Source organism: Euprymna scolopes, chromosome 30 (assembly GCF_053919585.1).
Source record: "Euprymna scolopes isolate OS-2025 chromosome 30, ASM5391958v1, whole genome shotgun sequence".
NCBI classification, from domain to species: Eukaryota; Metazoa; Mollusca; class Cephalopoda; order Sepiida; family Sepiolidae; genus Euprymna; species Euprymna scolopes.
This window is the reverse complement of record NC_136511.1, coordinates 23,871,197-23,894,178: the sequence shown is the minus strand read 5'-3', so window position 1 is coordinate 23,894,178 and position 22,982 is coordinate 23,871,197. Positions and strand designations below refer to the sequence as shown.

The window sequence follows — 22,982 nt, the reverse complement described above, 5'->3', positions numbered from 1 at the left end:
CATGATACTGGACTTTTGTATTTTAAACTAAAATAAACCCCACTATAAAAATATATTTTTAAAAAAATCAAGAGATCCTTCTTTTAGAAACCATGAGTATGTTCTATGTAGTGTAACGTAAACTATAATCTATTGTGGAGTAAGTCAATGCAAGTGAAGCTTCCCGCTATTACACCTCGTATGGGTTCTTCGTATGGGATCTTCAATAGGAGGAGGCAATAAATCGATTTAATTGAAGAAATGGACGACTTCACTGATTTCAATCACAATACATATATTGTAGCATGCGACATGTGTGGATTCTTATTCAAGTAACACTCGCCCTCCTTATAAGTATATATATATATATATATATATATATATATATATATATATATATATATATATATATATATATATATATACCAGTGGTGAAATAACCGGACTAGAGTGCTCAATGTGTAGTCAGAGCAGTATATAGGAAATTTATTACTGTGAGTCCAGAATGAGTTTACAAATTGTTTCAGCTAGAGGAAAATCCTCAAAGAGAGGAAAAAATCCAACTAGCATCGTCAGAATTCATAGATGGACTAAGTTATGAAGTCAATTAAGAATGGAAAAATCGTAGATAAAGGGGAGTTAGAAAAGTAGTAGGAGTGTCTTCGATAAGAGAGGGGTTTATAATTAAATATTAATTATGTGTAAATTCTTATATACGTTTTTTTTAACGGTTTAAACTTAAAAGACGCTACTTTTATTGATAACGGCATAAGTTACAGTTAATTTAAAGGATCACCATGGCAACAGGTTGGAGAGTTAATGTTAGTAAAGGAACGGGTTGAAAATGGGGTTTAAAGTGATTTAGCCGGGCGGGGAGAGATTGAAAGATATTTATTGCTTATAAAATGGAAAGAAAAAGAAAAGGAAAAATAAGTTAATGAATTATACTTTACAGGTTTATTTTGATAGTATAATGCTATATATAATTAAATATAATATATATATATATATATAAATATATATATATATATATATATATATATATATATATATATATATATATATATATATATATATATATATATATATATATATAAACAAATTAGCCGGGCAATTAGAAATTATACGTTACAGGTTTATTTTAATAAAATAAAATAAAATAGGTGAAAGCTTAAGTAAGTAACTTAAATAATAGATAAAAAGATTAAGGGGAAAATAAATAAATAAATAAATAAATAAATAAATAAAAAATAAATAAAAACACCTTTTTAATAAGTAACACACAAATACAAGCACACGCATAAATATGTACAGCAAATGCACATAGTTAAATGGGGGAAAAGCACATGTGTGATTATACACACACACATATATGTATATATATATATATATAAACATATATATATATAAACATACATACACATACACAAACATATATATATATGCACACATACACAGATACGTAAAAATACACGCACATATACATATATAAACATATATATAAATACACATACATCCAGATGCACACACTTACACATACATATACATATATATACATATACATATACATACATATATATATATATATATGTATGTATATATATATATATATATATATATATATATATATATATATATATATATATATATAAATTAGCTGGGAGGGGGGAAGAATTGAAAAATATTTTATAAATAATTTTTAAATTTTCGGGCGTCGTAGTTGAAGGAAAGAGAGAAGGGAAAAGTATAAATTAATGAATTATAAGTTACAAGTTTATTTTAATAATATAGAAATATGTAAGTATATCGGTAAGTTAATCAAATAATAATAAATTAATAAAATTATTAGAGAGATATTTAAAATAAGTGAATAAAACACATACACACAGAAAAAACACATACACACACAAACACATGTACAAGATACGCACACAAATACAAGTACATATATATATATATATATATATATATATATATATATATATATATATATATATAAACACATACATATACACACATGTAGAAGATACGATTTTTCCATTCTTATTTGACTTTATAACTTAGTCCATCTATGAATTCTGACGATGCTAGTTGGATTTTTTCCTCTCTTTGAGGATTTTCCTCTAGCTGAAACAATTTGCAAACTCATTCTGGACTCACAGTAATAAATTTCATATATATATATATATATATATATATATATATATATATATATATATATATATATAAATGTATATATGTACATATGTGTATACACACAGACGCATATATATATGTGTATACACACACAGACGCATATATATATGTATACACACAAGCATATATATATGAATATATATATATATATATATATATATATATATATATATATATATATACTTGAGGCCCCCCCCAAAATCGTGATATATCCATTATTTATTCACGGATTGGCTTATTATAAAGGATATGGCAGAATCTACTACCGTGACTACACCAAGACCCCTGTGGGAGCTGGGAAAAAGAATACACTGTGTAAAATTTCGTTCGAACAAAACACTAAGCAACGGGGCCTAATTAGGTTTTGGGCCCGTGTCTTTGGGGTCACCCTGTATATATATATATATATATATATATATATATATATATATATATATATATATATAATTATTTCCACAGTCAGACACCGTCGGAGCTTACAACAGACTTGAATTCTAGTTTGTTGGCTTTTCATGGTATTTGTCTGGCTGTGGAAATAATTTTATATTCTCTCTCACGTTATATATATATATATATATATATATATATATATATATATATATACACACATATATATGCGTGTGTGTATTTGTGCCTGCGTGTGTGTGTGTGTGCGTGTGTGTGTGTGTGTGTGTGTGTGTGTGTGTGTGTGTGTGTGCGCGCGTGTGATATTACCGCGTTTGACAGGATGCATTCAAAAAAGGTCGGAGGTTAGGAGTCGACACTTTCTGATACTAACACAAAGGTTTCAAACAGGAATTTGAATAATTCAAATAATATATATTTTAGTTTTTACCTTTTGTACGTAAGAAATAATTATATATTTATAAACATCGTTAGCCGATTCGAATTTTATTTTTATGAACGAGAAATAATTAAAACAGTATAAATACCTTTATCAGATTCGAATTTCGCTTTGCGTTTGCCACCTGCAAAAATATAATCATATGTAAGTAATATATATATATATATATATATATATATATATACATAGTTTTACACACACACCCACACACACACACACACACACACATATATATATAAGTTTACGAAGACATTCGGCAAATATAAATATATGTATATATATATATATATATACATATATATAAATATATATAGTAAGAATGTACTCACGCGTTAATAGTCTCTAACATGCTGCATTATAGTGCATGTATGTACGCAATCATTGACCACTCGAAAACAACACTCTCCTGACGTCTAAGTTATGATTAAGCCGACAGTATCGCCATAGAACAACACCTTACAGTCCACGATAAAAACCTACAGTCGTACAATATTATAAATACTAAAAATACTAAAATTCGATAACTTAACAACTGCACACAACGATTAAAATTACTAGAAGCCATACTTATAAACAAAAACTACAGCCTTTTTAAACAAGATCTCATTTAACAACGGGATAAATATGCTAACGGTTGTTAATAACTTATACGAAACTAAATTACTTAACTATAAAATAGAAAAATCGAAACGAAAAATTTAAAAAATTAAATAATTCGGCCCCAACCCTCTTGTACCCACTTTTATAGGCAATATATACATGTATATATATATATATATATATATATATATATATATATATATATATATATATATATATATATTCACCAAGCTTCGAAGAAAAGAATAAAAAAGTAAACAACACTTGCTCCTGGCGATCATTGGATGAACCGATAGAAAGCCCGTAAGAAAAATATGGCCGAACAACAACTTTTGTGCACCATCCTATATTATATGCCTGCCGAAATTAAAAAGATCGCTCGGCAAGTACAAAAGATATCCAGAAAGATCGGAATAAGAAATAACTCTGTTGTGTTCAAGCAGACGTGTCTAAATAGTGACTTGCTACCAACATATATATATATATATATATATATATACATATATATATATACATATATATATATATATATATATATATATACTAGCAAAAATACCCGTCATTGACTGGGTGCAAAAACAGCCTACAGAAAATAGACTCTGATTTATGAAAGTATGATAGTTTATGAAAAGGAAGGGTTGTAAATTTGGGTTTAATTTGTGGGTATCAAAACCAAAGCAAAATATGATGAAAGTAAAAATAAAATAGATAAACCCCCATCAGTTATTATACCATACCTGTTCACACTGAAACACTTATCACAATATTCTGTGGATCTATATTAAAAAAAAAACTTGTTAAAGTTTGTGACATATTTCCATTCTATTGAGGTCAAGTACGAACACTCCATAATTTTATAATACCATATTTCTTCAAACTGAAACATAATTATCAAAGTATACTTTCGCAGATAGATATGAAAAGTCTTTATCAAATTTTGGGCCTATTTCCATTCTATGGAGGCCAGACGCGAACGCAGATCCCACAATTTTATCATACCACTCCTTAAGTTAAAACATACTTATCAAAGTATTATTATGTACATCTCTATCAAAAACGCTTACAAAGGTTTTTTTTTTTTTAATTTTTAAATTTTTTATTAACATACTTTGTGGACGAGGCGCGAACACAGACCTCACAATTTTAATGAACCACCGTTCTGCCAGATCAAACATACCGATTTCTGTGTCTCAATACATCTTCTCCCATTATATGTAATCAGTTATTTTTATGAATAGTCAACAATATAGGCGCCTATTCGCGACCAGACACACACACAGAGGCATTATTCAGCTTTATATATATATATATATATATATATATATATATATATATATATATATATATATGTATATATATATATATATATATATATATATATATATATAGTAATTTATAAAATATATATGGCGATTAAGCTACACTGAATATTCTGCGTTTCATCCAACTATAGGATTCGTCAGGCTTATGCGCATAAGCCTGACGAATCCTATAGTTGGATGAAACGCAGAATATTCAGTGTAGCTTAATCGCCATAAATATTTTATAAATTACTAACTAGCTCTACCTACGTATTGAGCACTTTTGAAGTAAATACTTAAAGTTTACGCATAAATCTATACTTTCGTATATTAAATTTATGTGAATAAATGAAGTAGTTATATTATATATATATATAAAATATATTTTAGTCATCGACATACAGACCTGTTTCGTTGTTTCACAACTCATCAGTGCCGCTAGACTAACACCTCTCCCAAGCCGAGGATCGAACCTAGAACCGTCGTGATGACAGTCGGCAGTCCTACCCCTTGACTACGGAATCGGTGGCCGAAATTAACCTGTCCGAACGATTATTTAAATAAACATCGGTCCGCTACTCGTAGAGGGCTCAAACGTTTGTTTGTAAACAAATCGCGAGCTTCGCATTATTTCAGCTAAATTAAGTAGCGAGTAAGATAATTTTCGAGAGTGCTCTACCAAAGAGGGGAGCTTTATAAAATATATTTTAGTCATCGACATACAGACCTGTTTCGTTGTTTCACAACTCATCAGTGCCGCTAGACTAACACCTCTCCCAAGCCGAGGATCGAACCTAGAACCGTCGTGATGACAGTCGGCAGTCCTACCCCTTGACTACGGAATCGGTGGCCGAAATTAACCTGTCCGAACGATTATTTAAATAAACATCGGTCCGCTACTCGTAGAGGGCTCAAACGTTTGTTTGTAAACAAATCGCGAGCTTCGCATTATTTCAGCTAAATTAAGTAGCGAGTAAGATAATTTTCGAGAGTGCTCTACCAAAGAGGGGAGCTTTATAAAATATATTTTAGTCATCGACATACAGACCTGTTTCGTTGTTTCACAACTCATCAGTGCCGCTAGACTAACACCTCTCCCAAGCCGAGGATCGAACCTAGAACCGTCGTGATGACAGTCGGCAGTCCTACCCCTTGACTACGGAATCGGTGGCCGAAATTAACCTGTCCGAACGATTATTTAAATAAACATCGGTCCGCTACTCGTAGAGGGCTCAAACGTTTGTTTGTAAACAAATCGCGAGCTTCGCATTATTTCAGCTAAATTAAGTAGCGAGTAGCGAGTAATATATATATATATATATATATATATATATATATATATATATATTGTGTGTGTGTGTGTGTATGTGAGGACACATCTCACGCTATTTACTCAACGGATATTTGATTTAAAGGCTTGGAATTTGGTATCTAGTTACTCAAATATGTGGAAAAATTTTTAATCGGTTTTCACTTGTAAACAGGTTAAAATTGAAAAATTGGTACTCGGGAGGTCATCGTATAAGTGTGTCAACTTTTTTACTATTGTGAATATGTGAATCATTCATCTCATGTTTACGATTAAGCAAGTTTGAAAACACTTTTAACAATCGTGTAAAGATGACCTAATGGTTGTTGTACTTGGCTCAGTGTCTTTACGTTTAGGATTCGATCTCAGTTCGAGTATTGTTTTTTTTTTTTTTTTTAACTTACCAGAAGTGAACATTTTTGAAAAACATAATACTCGCATGTACATGTCACGATTTCTTAATGTTTTTTACTTCAGTTCTTTTAAAAAGGAATTTAACGTTACATTTCATACCTGGCAACGGCGGGGTCATCTTATAGTATTACATAGAACTCACTTATATATTTTGAAACCCAGAAGAATACAAAATTCATGACATAATAATTATTATAAAATCATGTTCTAAAAAATTCAATATAAACTAAATTTTAAGTGTACAAAAACATGTCAATTAAGTATTTTATTTAACTCTTCTTTCATGAATAGAGGTTTTATAGTCATTCAAAGTGTGAGTACATTTTTTAGACGAACTGCGTATTCTAAGCAATTTGTTCCTTCACTTTCATAAATAATTAATGGTTTTGGAACAACCCCAAACGTGTACTGTAAATAGTTATATGTAATCAGTTTTTTTTTTTAAATAGTAAACAATATAGGCGCCTATTCGTGACCAGACACACCCACACACACACACACACACACACACACACACACACACACACACACACACACACACACAAGCATTATTCAGCTGTATATATATTATATATATATATATATATTAAATTGTAATTCAATGAATTTCAAAAAACTCTCATTGAAATGAAATGAATTGGTTGAGTTTCATATCAAAGAATTTTTATTATTCTAAGCAAGACAAAGAATGTTTTAGAAAGTTTATCTCCTTAACCTATAGGGTTTCGATGTCTACCATCTCATCAGAGGAGTGAAAATATTAGCAAATAGTTATAAAGGTATCCACCCTATTTGCTAAAGTCAGTGAGACATGGAAAGTCAAAGTGAAATATATATATATATATATATATATATATATATACATATATATATATACTTGTTTATTGTTATATATGCTCATATATATATATATACTTGTTTATTGTTACATATGCTCACATATATATATATATATATATATATATATATACTTGTTTATTGTTACATATGCTCACATACCGCTGCTACAAATAGCCATTTGTTTCAATCAAACAACAGATATCATCAGACAGCGACTTGACTATTCAGAAGTTTAATGAATAATCAATAAGGTTATTCATTGAACTTTTGAATAGTCAAGTCGCTGCCTGATGATATCTGTTGTCTGATTGAAACAAGTGGCTATTTGTAGCAGTGGGATGTGAGCATGTTTATATAACAATAAACAAGTATTATCAGCTCTTTTTATTGAGCACTATCTAACAACCTCGTTGAATTCATTAGTCCATTACTTTTGAATATAAAAAAAAACTGAGTATATATATATATATATATATAAACATATATACACACACACACCCAAACACACACACACACACACACACACACACACACACACACACATATATATATATATATATATGTATATATATATATATATATATATATATATATATATAACAAACCCAAACGCGTACTGTTTCTACTGAGATAAAAATAATTTTATTTATTAAAAATATTCATATTTTATACTTAATATTTGATAAAAGTGTTCAAAAATTTCTGATTACCGTTATTTTGATCGACGCTGACTTGGGGGGCAGAAGCTGCAAAAAAAAAAAAAGAGTCAATTCACGTATCGTTATATTTATATATTTTTATGTACGCGGTTTAACTTTTAAACTAATTAATTGACCACTATGATCTTTAGAGAACTGCTTTATGATGTTATTTTGTAATGATGTGTTCTATATTTAGTTTAATTTACCTTCATGCAAATCAGGTAAAAGAAGTCGTTCTTCCTCAAAATTTTGATAGCATCGAATTTTGTGAAATTTTAACTATATTTACTTTAATTTCAGTTTGTTTATAAGAAGGAGATTATGCTATTGTTGCATGACTGGGGTTTTTATACTCGAAAAAAAAAGAGAACAAATTATTTAACTCTGACGCAAACGATGTAACGTCAGCATAAATGAGACAAGAAAGCATTGTTAGAAATAATGAAAAACGAAATTTTGAATCGAACTCCACGTTCGGAAAGTTCACAGTGAAGAAAATAAACTGAAACCCGTTTGAAATAAATAGCAGCCGCTATAGAAATAGGGACCCGTATTGATCACATTTTTGCTTCCCGTCACCAAGGCCCCGTCACACAATCTCTCTTTCGCTCAGCATCACCGCCGCCTGCCAGCTGCTTTTATGAACAAACAGTTGTAATTTTTCTTAAGAACACGGGACATATAAATATAGGCGCAAGGTATAATTTGTAAATTCGAATATTTCATATTTTCATTAAATTTAATTTGTAGGGAAGTCACTTAAGCAAAATATCCCCAATTGCAGTCTCTTTTTGAAGATCCCTTAAATACAAATCGTAAAGGATCTTCAAAAACAAAAACCAGGTAATAGGTTTTGATTACAAATGGAATAATTATGTTGGACATTGAGGAAACAGATCACCGTTCTGCCGTGAGAGACAAAGGATACCGTCTGTGAGAGTGTATTCGCGTGTAAGAGTTGTGCACACCATAAGTAAACCTGAACCGAGTAAGAGCTGTTTGTATCTAGTGGCAAGGAGAATGGCCTGCCTGTCATGATCAGTAGCCATGAGAGTATTCAATTAAAAGAAATCGGAATGGTGCGTATTCCTTATTTGACCGCGTTTCTCAATATTCTAAATAGGGCTGAACTTGAATTCATTATCTTCTCTATATAAATAAAATGAACTCATTTTTCCCGTCTGATTTTGACCTTAATAGGATTAAACATCAAGATATCTCATGCAAATATAATATGCACAAACGGCAGAACAATATCTGAGGTGTGTTATAGGCTTATTATTTCTCAAATTCCTCGATAATCTTAGATTTCTATACTTTTTCTGCTGAGAAGTCACGGCCAAAATCGGTTAAGATCAATGGAAGTGGTAAAATATTTTCTCTCTTATAAATTCCTCCTCCTCCTGCCACCACTTAACACCGTTTGGGGATCGTTCACAAGGAACAGTTGAGAAGAGAACACCGGTTTGACTTCGTAGTTCTTTCATGTCAAGTCATTTAAAATCACAACACTAAGCTGCAGTGCTCTGTGGTGTAGTGGTTTGCGTGCTGGACAATTCACATTATATTTTCACGTTCGCGTCGACCTACCGTAGTCGTTTTTTTTTTTTTTTTTCCTAAACAACTGGAATGGACTTTTCTTGGTGGCCGAACTGTTAACGTTGCAGATGTTTTTTTTGTTTTTTTTTTCACACTTTATTTTCCTACTTTTACTCATGACCCCGGGTTTGATCCTTCCTACTTACCTACCATGACATTTTTTAAAACTCCCCCCCGTCCCGGAAACAAACACTCGGGCAACGCCGGGTACCCCCGCTTGTCTATAATATAGCACGAGGTTAGGAGTATGATCACGTGCAATTTTTTTAAAATTTGTCTCACACTGTACTTTAAATAAATTACATTAAGCTTTAAATAGATGAATATTTGTCTATTTAGACAAATATTCTTCTATTTAAAGTTTTCTATTTTCGGCTTATAATAAAGCCCTCATCAAGTATTACGTATTAAGTAATGTATGTTTTTCTTTTTTCCCTTCCCACTTGCCATAGCATCGTTTGGCACAGTTTATTTGCGAAGATGGCGATCGTGTACTAAATAGATTTTGAAATTCATTTTCTCCGTACTTTTAAAAACTGGATTACTTATTGGAAGTTTTTAATTCGACCGTGTTTGGATGTTACCATTCTTGGATTTTTTACCTTTCACCGGACTATCCATTCATGTGAAAACTTGTTATCCTTTTTTCTTTTACCTTCTGTTCCCCTTACCTCACCCTTTTTTAACCAAGTAAGATTTGTGCCTTACTTTTGGTTTCATTAAATACTTTTACATGCAAAATCCGATCCCGCATTTTGCTAATTCCTGCCCTCTGATGAGAAGGAGAGTATTTCTTCGAAAATCCGCGGATTAAGGACTATCCACTTATCTTGTGTTTCCTTTTTAAAATTAAATATGTTTTAACTCTTTTTAAGATGCTTTTTTAACATGTTTTATTAATCATTTGTTCATATTATAAGCTATATTTCCCTTTCGGTTTTATTGAGCTTAAACATCTGGTTGAGATTACTTTACTTGTAAATATTAACTCTTTGATATTTATGATATATTGTAAGTTTACCATTTTGATTACCTTAATAAACTTATTGTAATTTATATATATATATATATATATGTGTGTGTGTGTGTGTGTGTATGTGTACACATGTATATGCATATATATACATATATGTATGTATATATATATATATATATATATATATATATATATATATATAGTAATTTATCATAGTTATATCATGCTATGATTAAATGAAAATTTCGAAGCAAAATATCCCAGCATCTGTGCATTATTTATTTATTTGCCTGCAGTTAAATGTTTTAAGCTTTTGTCTCAGCAAAAAACATATTTTAAATTGATAGAAGGCAATACAATGCAGATGTGTAACGGGTAAACTGAAACTGAGGAAAAATAAGCTAGATTAGGTTATGCAGCTTCACATTTTTTTTTCAGAAAAAAAAGGTTACGATTAGTAGTTTATATAAATGGTTTAAATTGTGTTTTTATACAAATTTCGTAAAAACTGTTGACTAAATATCTAAAAAAAATTAGGAAATTTTTATAAAAAATAAAATTATAATTTTTAATTTGTCATGTTGTTTTATTTCTTTATTGTGATTTTTATATTTTATTTATTTATTGTTGACCAATATCCTCATCGTTTATAGTTGATAGAAAGATTAGATCACAAAAACTTTGAATTATTTAACCAAGAAACCCAACCTTGATCACGTTTGGGAGACGGTGGCGCAGTGAAAAGAGAGGTTGAATCTCTACGGTTTCAGGTAAGCATTGTTTGAAGACAGCGGTTTCAAACGTGCCCCAAACGGGCCAAATTAGATGGCCATAACGTGGTGAGGCGACAACAACTATGGACGGCAGTAATTATTAAACATACAGTAAATAAATTTAGTATTTCTATCCCTTTGCGGTTAACGAAATGAGGAAGGGCAGGGGAATAGTTGGCTGAAACGTCGTGAAATAACAACTATAAAAAAATGAGGATAATAGTCCATAAATAAATAAAATACAAAAATTACTCATCTCAAAGAGTTCCAATAATTGAGTTTTTTTTTTTATTTTTCAATTAATCTTCGTTTGAATCAGCTTTGTACTGACAGATATAAACACCAGATAAACAATTTAGATACTTTACTGACACTAAATTTCTTAATCATCTTTAAGCTTATATCTTTATTTTTATCTATATATCTAGAAATGTGACAATGTTTTGGTGTTTGGGGACACATCTCAACGAATTCTAAGTTTACAGACTCGACATTTGGTGTATTGTGTATTCAAACACGTGGGAAACTCTTAAATCGGTTTTCATCTGGACACAAGGCTGCTAAGCGATCAAAATTAAACAGAAAGCTACATGGGGGAGGGCCCATCACATTTTTATCTGTTTGCTGTTTCACAAATTCGCATGACAGACTCCTTATGTTAAGAATAAGTAGGCTTGAAAGCACTTCCTAAAGTTCGAGTAAAACTGACCTAATGGTTATCGTACTTGACTCACTGTCTTTAGGTTTTGACTTCGATCACAGTTCGAGTATTGTTTGTTTACTAACCAGACGTGAACTTATTAGAAAAAAAAAGGAAAACATAATACTCGCATGCACATGTCTCAGTTTCTGTATAGAATTAAAATATAATATTTATGCGAATTTTACTACCAGGAAACGCCGATCATCATGCTAGTATATTTTAAACGAAAACTTATTTAATGACGTCTGATAATAATCCGAACACAGACTCTATACATGTTTGGTCGTGACAGCCTCTCCTAATGACTTTTCCCTACAATTAAACTCTGAGCAATTATTCAAAATGAGAGCGTTCGTCCATCGGAACAACAAAATACATCTGACTAACTGGAGGATGATGAAAGACACGCGCAGGGAGATTGTTTAAAGTAACGGTGATTTGCGCAGAACCAGCCCCACACTCTCGTTCCAACTAGCCTGATCTAACAGCAGGATAGAGTCGAGACAGCAGAAGGCCAGGTGGGATGCAGAAGCTGCTGGATGTATCTACATCCTCATACATACAGCGCCTGATATTCCCCAATAGTCGCCCATCTGGTAATGACCAGAATCAACGTTGCTTACCTTCGTTAATCTCACGAAAACCGGTGTGTCAATGCGATTGTGCCGTATATTCAAAATAATATAGTATTCGAAGCCTAAATAATATCCCTGCATCGCTATGATATAAGAGTAAGAGTGTCTATTCTTTAATTGGCCTTGACATTGTAACATCATAAAGATGAATACTCCACCAGACTAGATGAATTCTTGTCTTGTAATCCGATAAGACTAAGAGACTACAAGAGAAATATATTGTGATATAGTAAACTTATAAATTAAAGATAAGCAAGACAGAAAGTCCACGAAACGGGAAATATATTTATTCTACAAATTTGTTTAGATAAAGACGTTATTTTTCTGGATAAAGGAAAATGAGGTATTTTGGTAGAAAAAAGCAATAAATCGCAGCAAATACGAGTTTATTTACATTTCTATGAAAATACTGTCCATTGTATTTTTTATATTCAACTGACACAAATGGTTGGTTGGTTGTTTGGTTATTTTTGTTTTACGGCATATCACCCCTTTTTGGGTTATTTAATGCCGAATCCAAAGAATATATTTGTTGTTTTCACGTCGGTTTCTATTTAACCCATAGTTGGGACCCTAACAGGTACTACCACTCTCGGTCAGAGTGGACCTGGGAGCAATAGTAATTAAAGGGTGGCTCCACACTCCCCAAAGCCCACAAGTTGGGGCCTCACCACTGGATATAGTTTAAGGTCATATTCAGGACCCACATTGAGGGACTTTTACCCTCTGCAGGGGGGCAGTCGGCGTATTCTAATGCCCCACCGACAGGGCCTGACACATCTGAGATAAATTAATTAGTACTAATAAATAGTTTTATTTCTTCAGTCCAACACCTCTTGGCAGACAATGTTTATTTTCTTTGCCCTGTTTCTTTCGAATTCCCCCTTTTTTGCATAACATTTTGCTGAATTCTTTCTTCAGTGAAAGAAAGGCTGCACGTTTAAATTACTACACGTTCTTTCTCATATCATTATAACAATGATCATATATTATTATAATATCTAAAAACGAGGTATCATCAAAAGGGAGATCACTCATATATTCTTTCCTTTAGTTGCCATATTGCCCCTTTTAAAGCTAAATTTACCTAATTTAGCCGTTTTTTTTTTTTTAAGTAGTTTGGTCTTCAAAATATGTAAAGCGAAATATACGGAAAAACTAAGATAGGAACAATCACATATATATATTACTTTATTTTTATTTCGGACTATTATTCTCATCTTTATTAGTTGTTGTTTTCCATCTTTTAATGGTTTGTTTATTCACACGAAGGCCAGAGGAATAGTTGGCCGAAACGTTGTGAATAAACAAACCAATAAAAGATGAAAAACAACAACTAATAAAGATGAGAAAAATAGTCCGAAATAAATTAATATATATAATTCTCATCTCAAAAATGAATTCCAATTAAGGAATAATATATAAATCAGATATATTACATAAATAATTAACAAAAAAACAATTCACTTAAATAAAAATTAAAGGTAAATCAAAACTAATCGAGCACTCGATTATCAAAGTATCTTATGCAGAGATACAGAATGTTAATTCTAAAAAGGAACCTCCTCGTATTGTGAGCACATACACTGCAGTAATATATTAAAAAAGTTTAGTTGGTTTTAATCTTACTAAAGATATATATTGACATGCTAACTATCTCAGCATGATGCGAAACAAAGACAGAAACTGGTAATGTCCAGTCTCCGCCCCTAATAAAACAACCCTCTGGCCTAATAAAAATACCTGAACATCCCCAGAGTGTTTCCCCGACAGAGTCGCCTCAGGCAACAAGAAATAAATTTTCTACACCCAAAAGCCGGATGGTAAGGCCTAGGAGAATGGACCGACGGGTAGTGGGCCAATGCCTAGGCCCGTAACTCTCGGACTGATTGTCAGATACGGATTCTTGATTCTTACCTTCTACTCGTCTAAACACACACACACACACCCACGCACACACACACACACACACACACACACACACACACACACACACACACACAAGGAGATCAATCCTCGTTGTATTCAACAAAATTACTAAGGGTATATAAGTTTGGTACAACACTATTATGTTCAAGAAATTTAGTTTAGCTATCCTCTGACGATTTTTCTGCTCTTGATAATATAGAAAGGTGGGTAACAGCTCTATACATACCTAACAATCCTTTTAAATCGGCAATATTTCTTTTTCCTGTAAAGAAAGAACCAATAATTATTTATTTAAGGGACGATTAAAGAATCGATTTTAATATTTATTTGTATAAAATTCGAAAAAACTGTTCTTAAATAAAGTTAGAAATTTAAAATGTTTAAAGAATTCAGAGGATGAAGATGCTATTAGTTGCACCTGCCCGACAAACAGATAAAAAATGAGTAATGTATGAGCTCATGTATATATATATATATATATATATATATATATATATATATATATATATATATATATATATATCATATCATATATATCATATATATATTATATATAATGTAATATATGGCTCATGTGTATATATATTTGTCATATATATATATATATATATATATATATATATATATATATATATATATAGAGTAATTTATAAAATATATATGACGATTAAGCTACACTGAATATTCGGCGTTTCATCTCAGGCTTATGCGCATAAGCCTGGGGAATCCTAGAGTGGATGAAACGCCGAATATTCAGTGTAGCTTAATCGCCATATATATTTTATAAATTACTAACTAGCTCTACCTACGTATTGAGCACTTGTGAAGTAAATACTTAAAGTTTACTCATAAATCTCTACATTCGTATATTAATTTTATGTGAGTAAATGAAGTAGTTATGTATATATATATGTATATATATATATATATATATATATATATATATATATATATATGTATGTAAATGGCTGCCTGAACAGCATACCATGTTTAGTTTTCTGTGAACTTGTATGCTTCTTGCAGGGTTATATTGCCCTGCCTTTGTTCAACCTAAGCAAATAATTTCTAAATTTTCTGAAGAGTATATGCACGAAAAGTAACGGCATTGACATCATAATAACCGTTTGTTTCTACATAACGAAACGGATCTCTAATGCTGAAGGAGCTGTTTTGCATGAAAAATAAATATTTGAATCTTGGATTTTGGAAGGTAACTATACTGTTATCCTTATATATATACACTTGTGCCCGAAATTATTCATACCCCCCCTTGAAAATTGAGTTTATTAGGTGTAACTTTGTAAGAATTTATTGTTTACGTCCATATTGATACATATTCTTAATAAACCTCTTCTGATCATTTTCGTCATTTTAAAATCTCGGGATACTTGTAATAAAAGAAATATACAGCTATTTATAAAATCTGCAATGTTCAAAAATAATCATACCCCCTTATTTTTTCAGTATTAATCGAGTTTCTGACTGTTTGTTTCCTGTTTGATTCTTATTTTGAATGCTTTTATACAACCTTTGATTAATTTCATTTCGTTTTTTGCATTTTTCAGAAATTAAAATGATATCAACTGAAAACCAATAAAAGAATAAAAATTATTAGAATGGGGAAGAAAAAAGAGCTTAGTAATGATCTTAGGACTAAAATTGTGAATTCACATAAGGATGGTTTAGGTTACAAGTCAATTTCCAAGAAATTTGAGGTCCCTACAGCAACAGTACAGAGCATCATCAAAGAATTCCAGAGCCACCACACAACAAACAACTTGATGTGTAGAGGAAGGAAAAGGAAACTGTCTGCTAGAGCCACCAGGAATATTGTAAGAAGTGTTAATGCAAATCCATCCACCACTACTAAGGACATTTTAGAAAATCTGGAGTCTTCTGGCATAAAAATATCAAGGCAAACATTGCAAAGGACTCTGCATGAAAATGGTCTGAAAGGAAGAAGACCAAGAAGGACTCCATTGCACACCGGAAAACACCTTGCAGCACGTCTAAAGTTTGCTAGGACCCATGTGAATTCTCCAGAGTCCGTTTTCTCAAGTATTTTGTGGACTGACGAAACAAAAATTGAATTGTTTGGCCATATGGATGCTTCTTACGTTTGGAGGAAGAAAGGAGAAGCTTACAACCCAAAGAACACCATACCCACGGTGAAACATGATGGTGGTAGCTTAATATTTTGGGGCTCCTTTTCGGCTAGTGGTCCAGGTAGTTTGGTCAAGATAGATGGAACCATGAAGAAGGAGCAATATTTGGAGATACTCCAGAAAAACATTAGACAAAATGCGGAGAAGCTCCATTTAGGACCAAACTGGGTCCATCAACAGGATAATGATCCAAAGCATACTGCCAAAATAGTCAAGAAATGGTTTGAGGATAATCAAATTAATGTTTTTGAATGGCCTAGCCAGAGTCCCGATCTGAACCCTATCGAAAACCTCTGGCACATATTGAAAACTGAGGTTAAAAAGCGGAAACCTTGAAATTTGAGGGATTTGGAGAACTACTGCATTGAAGAATGGTCAAAAATCAGTGTTGATGCTTGTAAAAACCTTGTTGATAAATATCCAAAACGGTTACAGGCAGTTATTAAGAATAAAGGGCATGCTATTGACTATTAGTAAGAGAGGTATGAATAATTTTGAACTAGTGCCATTATTGTTTTTCTTTGTATAATGTTTCAAACTTGCATAATTTATTTATTTGTTGAGTTTAAATTAAATGCTGATGCTTGATTTATTGTTTGAAATCCCTTTAATATTGTCTACCTTCTGGTTTGAGCAATATTCTTATAGAAATCTCAAAAGTTCCGAGGGGTATGAATAATATCGGGCACAAGTGTATATATATATATATATATATATATATATATATATATATATATATATATATATGTGTGTGTGTATGTGTGTATATATATGTATATATGTATATATATATAGTAAGTTATAGAATATATATATATATATATATATATGTCTGTGTGTCTGTGGCAATTAAATTGCACAGAATATTCCATGTTTCATCCACGCTAGGATGCATCAGGCATATGCCTGACGACTCCCAGCGTGTATGAATAATAAACATTAGTTTTGGATCGATCCACACGAGGAATAGTCAGGCATACGCATGACGAATTCTAGCGTGGATGAAACACGGAATATTCTGTGTAGCTTAATTGCCATATATATTTCTATAACTTACTACCTAGCTCTACCTACATATTTAGCACTGTTGAAGTCAATACTTAAAGTTCACGCACAAAATTATACTTTCGTATATTAATTTCTGTGATTAAATGAAGTAGTCATATGTATGTATTTTATATATATATATATATATTCATTGAACTTTTGAATAGTCAAGTCGCTGCCTGATGATATCTGTTGTTTGATTGAAACAAGTGGCTATTTGTAGCAGCGAGATGTGAGCATGTTTATCAAGCAATAAACAAGTATTATCAGCTCTTTTTATTGAGCACTATCTAGCAACCTCGTTGAATTCATTAGTCCGTTACTTTTGAATAAAAAACCCGAGTATATATATATATATATATATATATATATATATATATATATATATATATATATATATATATATAATAGAGTATTTGGCGTTTCATTAATGGTATAGCTTTTTATTACAGGGTAGATGTTTCATTATGTGTAGCAAATAAATTATAGGAAATAGTGGTTTATGTTCATAAAATAAAAAAAAAATATTTTAAGAATTGATTTTAATATTATAATATTTAATGATGATTAATAAAGTATTTATTTAATACTTTTATGAAAAAAAATTCTATTCCACAAATAAGTTGGAACATGAAAAATATAATCACTTCGGATTAGAGTAGACAAGGAAATCATGATAACTACAGAGAAAAATCATATTCCGTATAGATGAACAGAAATCATAATCCCAAGATGGAGTGCTTTTACCACATTCCCGGAAAGAACTTATAAGTATACCCTTTCCTGCCTTGAGATAGTAAAAAACTGGCTTCGAACTCTAGTGGACTTGAACCTTTTCGCTTCCATACTTTCTCTTTCTTACAGATGAGACGTTGCGTGTCTATCCCTGTTCTATCCATATTTTATTAGCAGGTGCTCGACTGAGTGTTAAACTATACTCCCTGCAAAACACTCGCAACAAACACTCGTCTAGTAACAAAATATATCACTAATTTTGCTTATTCTCTTTCAGTGCCCAAAACTTGACGAACATTTTATGAGCAAAGTTTATTTCCTCAAATTGTCCGGTTGGGGAACGCAATACCGTGGGACTATATCATGATCGTTTTCAAATCTAATCTAAATCAATTCATATTGGAGTGTCCTCCTAAATAATCAAACCCTTCCCAAGCTCCGCTAATAACGAACATCACGGCGCTGTCGCACATTCAACCTTTACCTTCTGACTTATTATCCTCGAGTTGCTCTTGAGCCTAGATGAGTAGTACACCTCTAGTAAAAAGGTTCCCGAATTGGAGCCTCACTAGTTGATAAACTGTAAATGCATTGGCAGGATATGTGGTGAAGTAGTGCTTACACTATCGACGTCGACGACTTTCAAGTGATGGGAAGAAACAAAAACTATAACAGATATAGGAAATACGGTTTATCAGAAGACAATTGGTCAGAATTTGTTCCTTGACGCAGACAAAGTAAAGCTACACTCAGATAGTTGTTTCAGGGCAAAGGAATCAGCAGAGGGTCGATAAATATACTTTCGGCTTAGCGCGTGAACATTTTTGATTTTCGTTGCAAATAAAAGATCGAACAAAAGCAAAGACACCGATTTTCATGACGGGGCGGGGCAATTTATAGAACCTAGTGTTTGGCAAGTTTTTTTACGGCAGTGTTCGGTTGATGACGATTGGAATCTTTTTTGACAACGCTTGGCAACACTAAGATATAAGTGACCAGTAAAATACTTGACGAGACTTAAGGGTTTGGAAAAAGTTGATGACGATTTGAGGTTAGTAGCAGATGGTGAAATGCGTAGATAAACCAACTAACAAACACAGTCCCGACATTAGATATAGATTTGAACTTTAGTATTAAGAGTGTCGATTGTGTTCCACACGCATGTAGAGTCCAACGAATTGGAGTCTATGTATTATTTCGAATGATGCGACATTATTTTATTAATATATCTATATATATATATATATATATATATATATATATATATATATATATATATATATATATATATATATATACTCGGGTTTTTTTTTATTCAAAAGTAATGGACTAATGAATTATACGAGGTTGTTAGATAGTGCTCAATAAAAAGAGCTGATAATACTTGTTTATTGTTATATAAACATGGTCACATCCTGCTGCTACAAATAGCCACTTGTTTCAATCAAACAACAGATATCATCAGGCAGCGACTTGACTATTCATTGAACTTTTGAATAGTCAAGTCGCTGCCTGATGATATCTGTTGTTTGATTGAAACAAGTGGCTATTTGTAGCAGCAGGATGTGAGCATGTTTATATAACAATAAACAAGTATTATATATATATATATATATATATATATATATATATATATATATATATATATATATAAATAAAAATTACAATTAAATTTACCAAAATGGTCCAAGATGATAAAACTAAACTATATTATAAATATTAAAGAACTTGCTGGTCCGACACTTTTTCGTCAATAGCTTCCATAACAGTAATCCCTACTTATTAAATGAGGGGCTTATCAAAGTTTGTTTAATTTTTTTTTTCTTTATGTGTTGCCTTTTTGATTAATTCATCCTTATTGCCAACTCTCTCGCCACAGAAACAACCGCCACCTTTGATTTACTTTTAGACATCATCTCGCTTTCGACTTTTGGCGACACAACTTTACTGCTTCTGATTCTGTTACAGGTTTTCGACTATACGAGGTACCGTCAATAAGTCGCAGATTATTTTTGTACAGACATTTAAAATTGTCGTAAACTCTTCATGATTCAGAATGTTATTGCTATATGTCTTATGAGATGACTGACCATTTTTTTATGATTTCAGGTTCAAATTAACAGCTAGCGCAGAATTTTGAATACCCTCTACTAAAGCTTGATTGTCACAGCTGGTAAATTTCAACAATGCAATCCGGACATGAGGACACGTTAGAGGAACGTTATGCAATACAATTCTGTTTTAAGCTTGATAAAATGTCAAAGACATGCATCGAATGCTTTTGCCCGCTTTTTGATCATGTTATTTGAATCGAGCATCAGTTTTTGAGTGACATAAAAGATTCAAGGAATTCATGAAGTCTGTGAGGGACGATAAGAGATGTGGTAGGAGTAAAGAAGTCAGAACACTAGAGTTGATTGGCAAAGTAAAGAATTTCATTAATACGGACCGCCGTGTGTCTATGGAGACGATAAGTGCACAGATTGGTGTTAGTGTAGGAATTGCTACACAATTATTCGTGAGCAAGTGAAGACACGAAAGATCTGCTATTAGTTTGGCCTGAGATTGCCGTCCACAACTCCATCCTTGTCAAAGACTCTTTTACCAGGATGCCCATCAAGGCAGTTCCCCACGTGCCCTATAGTACAGAGCTTGCTCCCTGTGATTTTAAGTTATTATCTTAGCTCAAGGAAAACCACAAATGTTATTGTTTTGAGACAAACGAGGAGATAAAAGAGGCTGTGACGAGAATCACTGACACACTCACACAAGAGGATATTCATGGGGCCTTTAAGAGGTTGTTAGAACGTTACAAGAAATGCATTGATTACTTCAAAGAGGCATAAGCTTCATATATATACTATCAATAAAAGTACCTATACGAAAAACTCTTGAAACTTATTTAAGGAACCTGGTATGGTACTAGTTGCTAATCGTTCTTTAAAAATGAACTGTATAATCCATCATCACTAATTCGGTGAATTTTTCGGATATTAGTCGCGTTTTCTATTCCGAATCAACAATATCTCGTTTCTATGTGACATTTGCGATGATTTCGTACTTGTTGCAAATTCCACCGAAAAGAAATCTCAGAATGAGTTATAATCATCTCCATACTTAAGCGTTGAATATATTCAACATACGCATTAAAGTGGTCTTCAGTGATGCCTTGCCTTCATTGCCGATTTTCAATTTCACATCATGTTTTTGGCTCAGATAGCAACTCCGATCTGACTCCCGATGCGCCAAATCGCCCTATTAAAAGCTATAAGCCGCAGGAGTCGATATTTTAAATTGAGGAAAAAGTACTCTGAGAATATATATATATATATATATATATATATATATATATATATATATATATATATATATATATATATATATATATATAAATCCGTAGCACCTTTAGCGTATGTACAGGGTTTCGAGATTATAAATTATTCGATCAGTAAATATTTATAAAAAATAATTGATGGAAGGTGATTATGAAAATTAAATTAGTATATAGATACGCTTATTTAATATTTGCCGTGTGTTATCAATTTTTATCCACTTTTTTAATAAATAGGATCTCCTGATCACCGAAGGCGTAATGTAAAAAAAAAATAAATAAATAAATAAATAAATGTTGTCGCTTTTCAGCTTTTTGTGAAACTAGTGAAACTTCTTAGTCTTCTATGTAGGATTCCAGGGTAGTATATGTTTGGCCTAAAAGTGGTAAAATTATATTGTAGGGTTTCCGTTCGCGCCGGGCGTTCATACAATGGGGATATGTTACTGACTTTTATAAAGGTATTTAGTATATATTGTAATAACCAGATATATTCTGACACTACATTAACCAGATTACTTAGGTAAAGACTTTCTAGTGTAAAAAAGAAAATGGCTAAAATGGGTCTCAATTCACGCTGAACATCCACAGCATTCCCAGCAGCAATATATATTACACACGGAAGACGCCACTGTGGAATTTCCATAGGGTTCGCTAATTATTATTAATACCGTAGTAACTCTTACGTACGTACATATTTCGCGGTTTCCAGATTATAAATTATACACTTTCTTAAAAGAATGATAGGAGGCGAAAACTAGCGCTATGACAACAGCATATTATTTTCATTGTTTTGACTCTCGAGTATATATCTGACATAGTAAGACACAGTTAATCAACTGGGAACCACATCACTCTATATAAAAGCATATAAGATATCAACGGATACACACTTGAGAGTCAAG

The 22,982-nt window shown here is 31.8% G+C and overlaps 1 protein-coding gene across 50 annotated transcripts in view; it reads right to left on the bottom strand.

Moving 5' to 3' along the window:
* Positions 1–22,982, bottom strand: part of LOC145254714 (uncharacterized) — a 269,962-nt gene that overhangs the window by 149,872 nt on the left and 97,108 nt on the right. For 29 of the 50 annotated variants that reach the window (XM_080113387.1, XM_080113389.1, XM_080113425.1 and 26 more), the window contains exons 19-20: positions 15,026–15,061; positions 3,108–3,143 (exon numbers count right to left, since the gene is read on the bottom strand). In XM_080113387.1, coding sequence (XP_079969513.1) covers positions 3,108–3,143; positions 15,026–15,061 — 72 coding nt within the window. Of the gene's footprint in view, positions 1–3,107; positions 3,144–8,193; positions 8,230–15,025; positions 15,062–22,982 lie in introns of all 50 variants that reach the window. The other 21 variants (XR_013863794.1, XR_013863796.1, XR_013863795.1 and 18 more) reach the window with 1 other exon arrangement.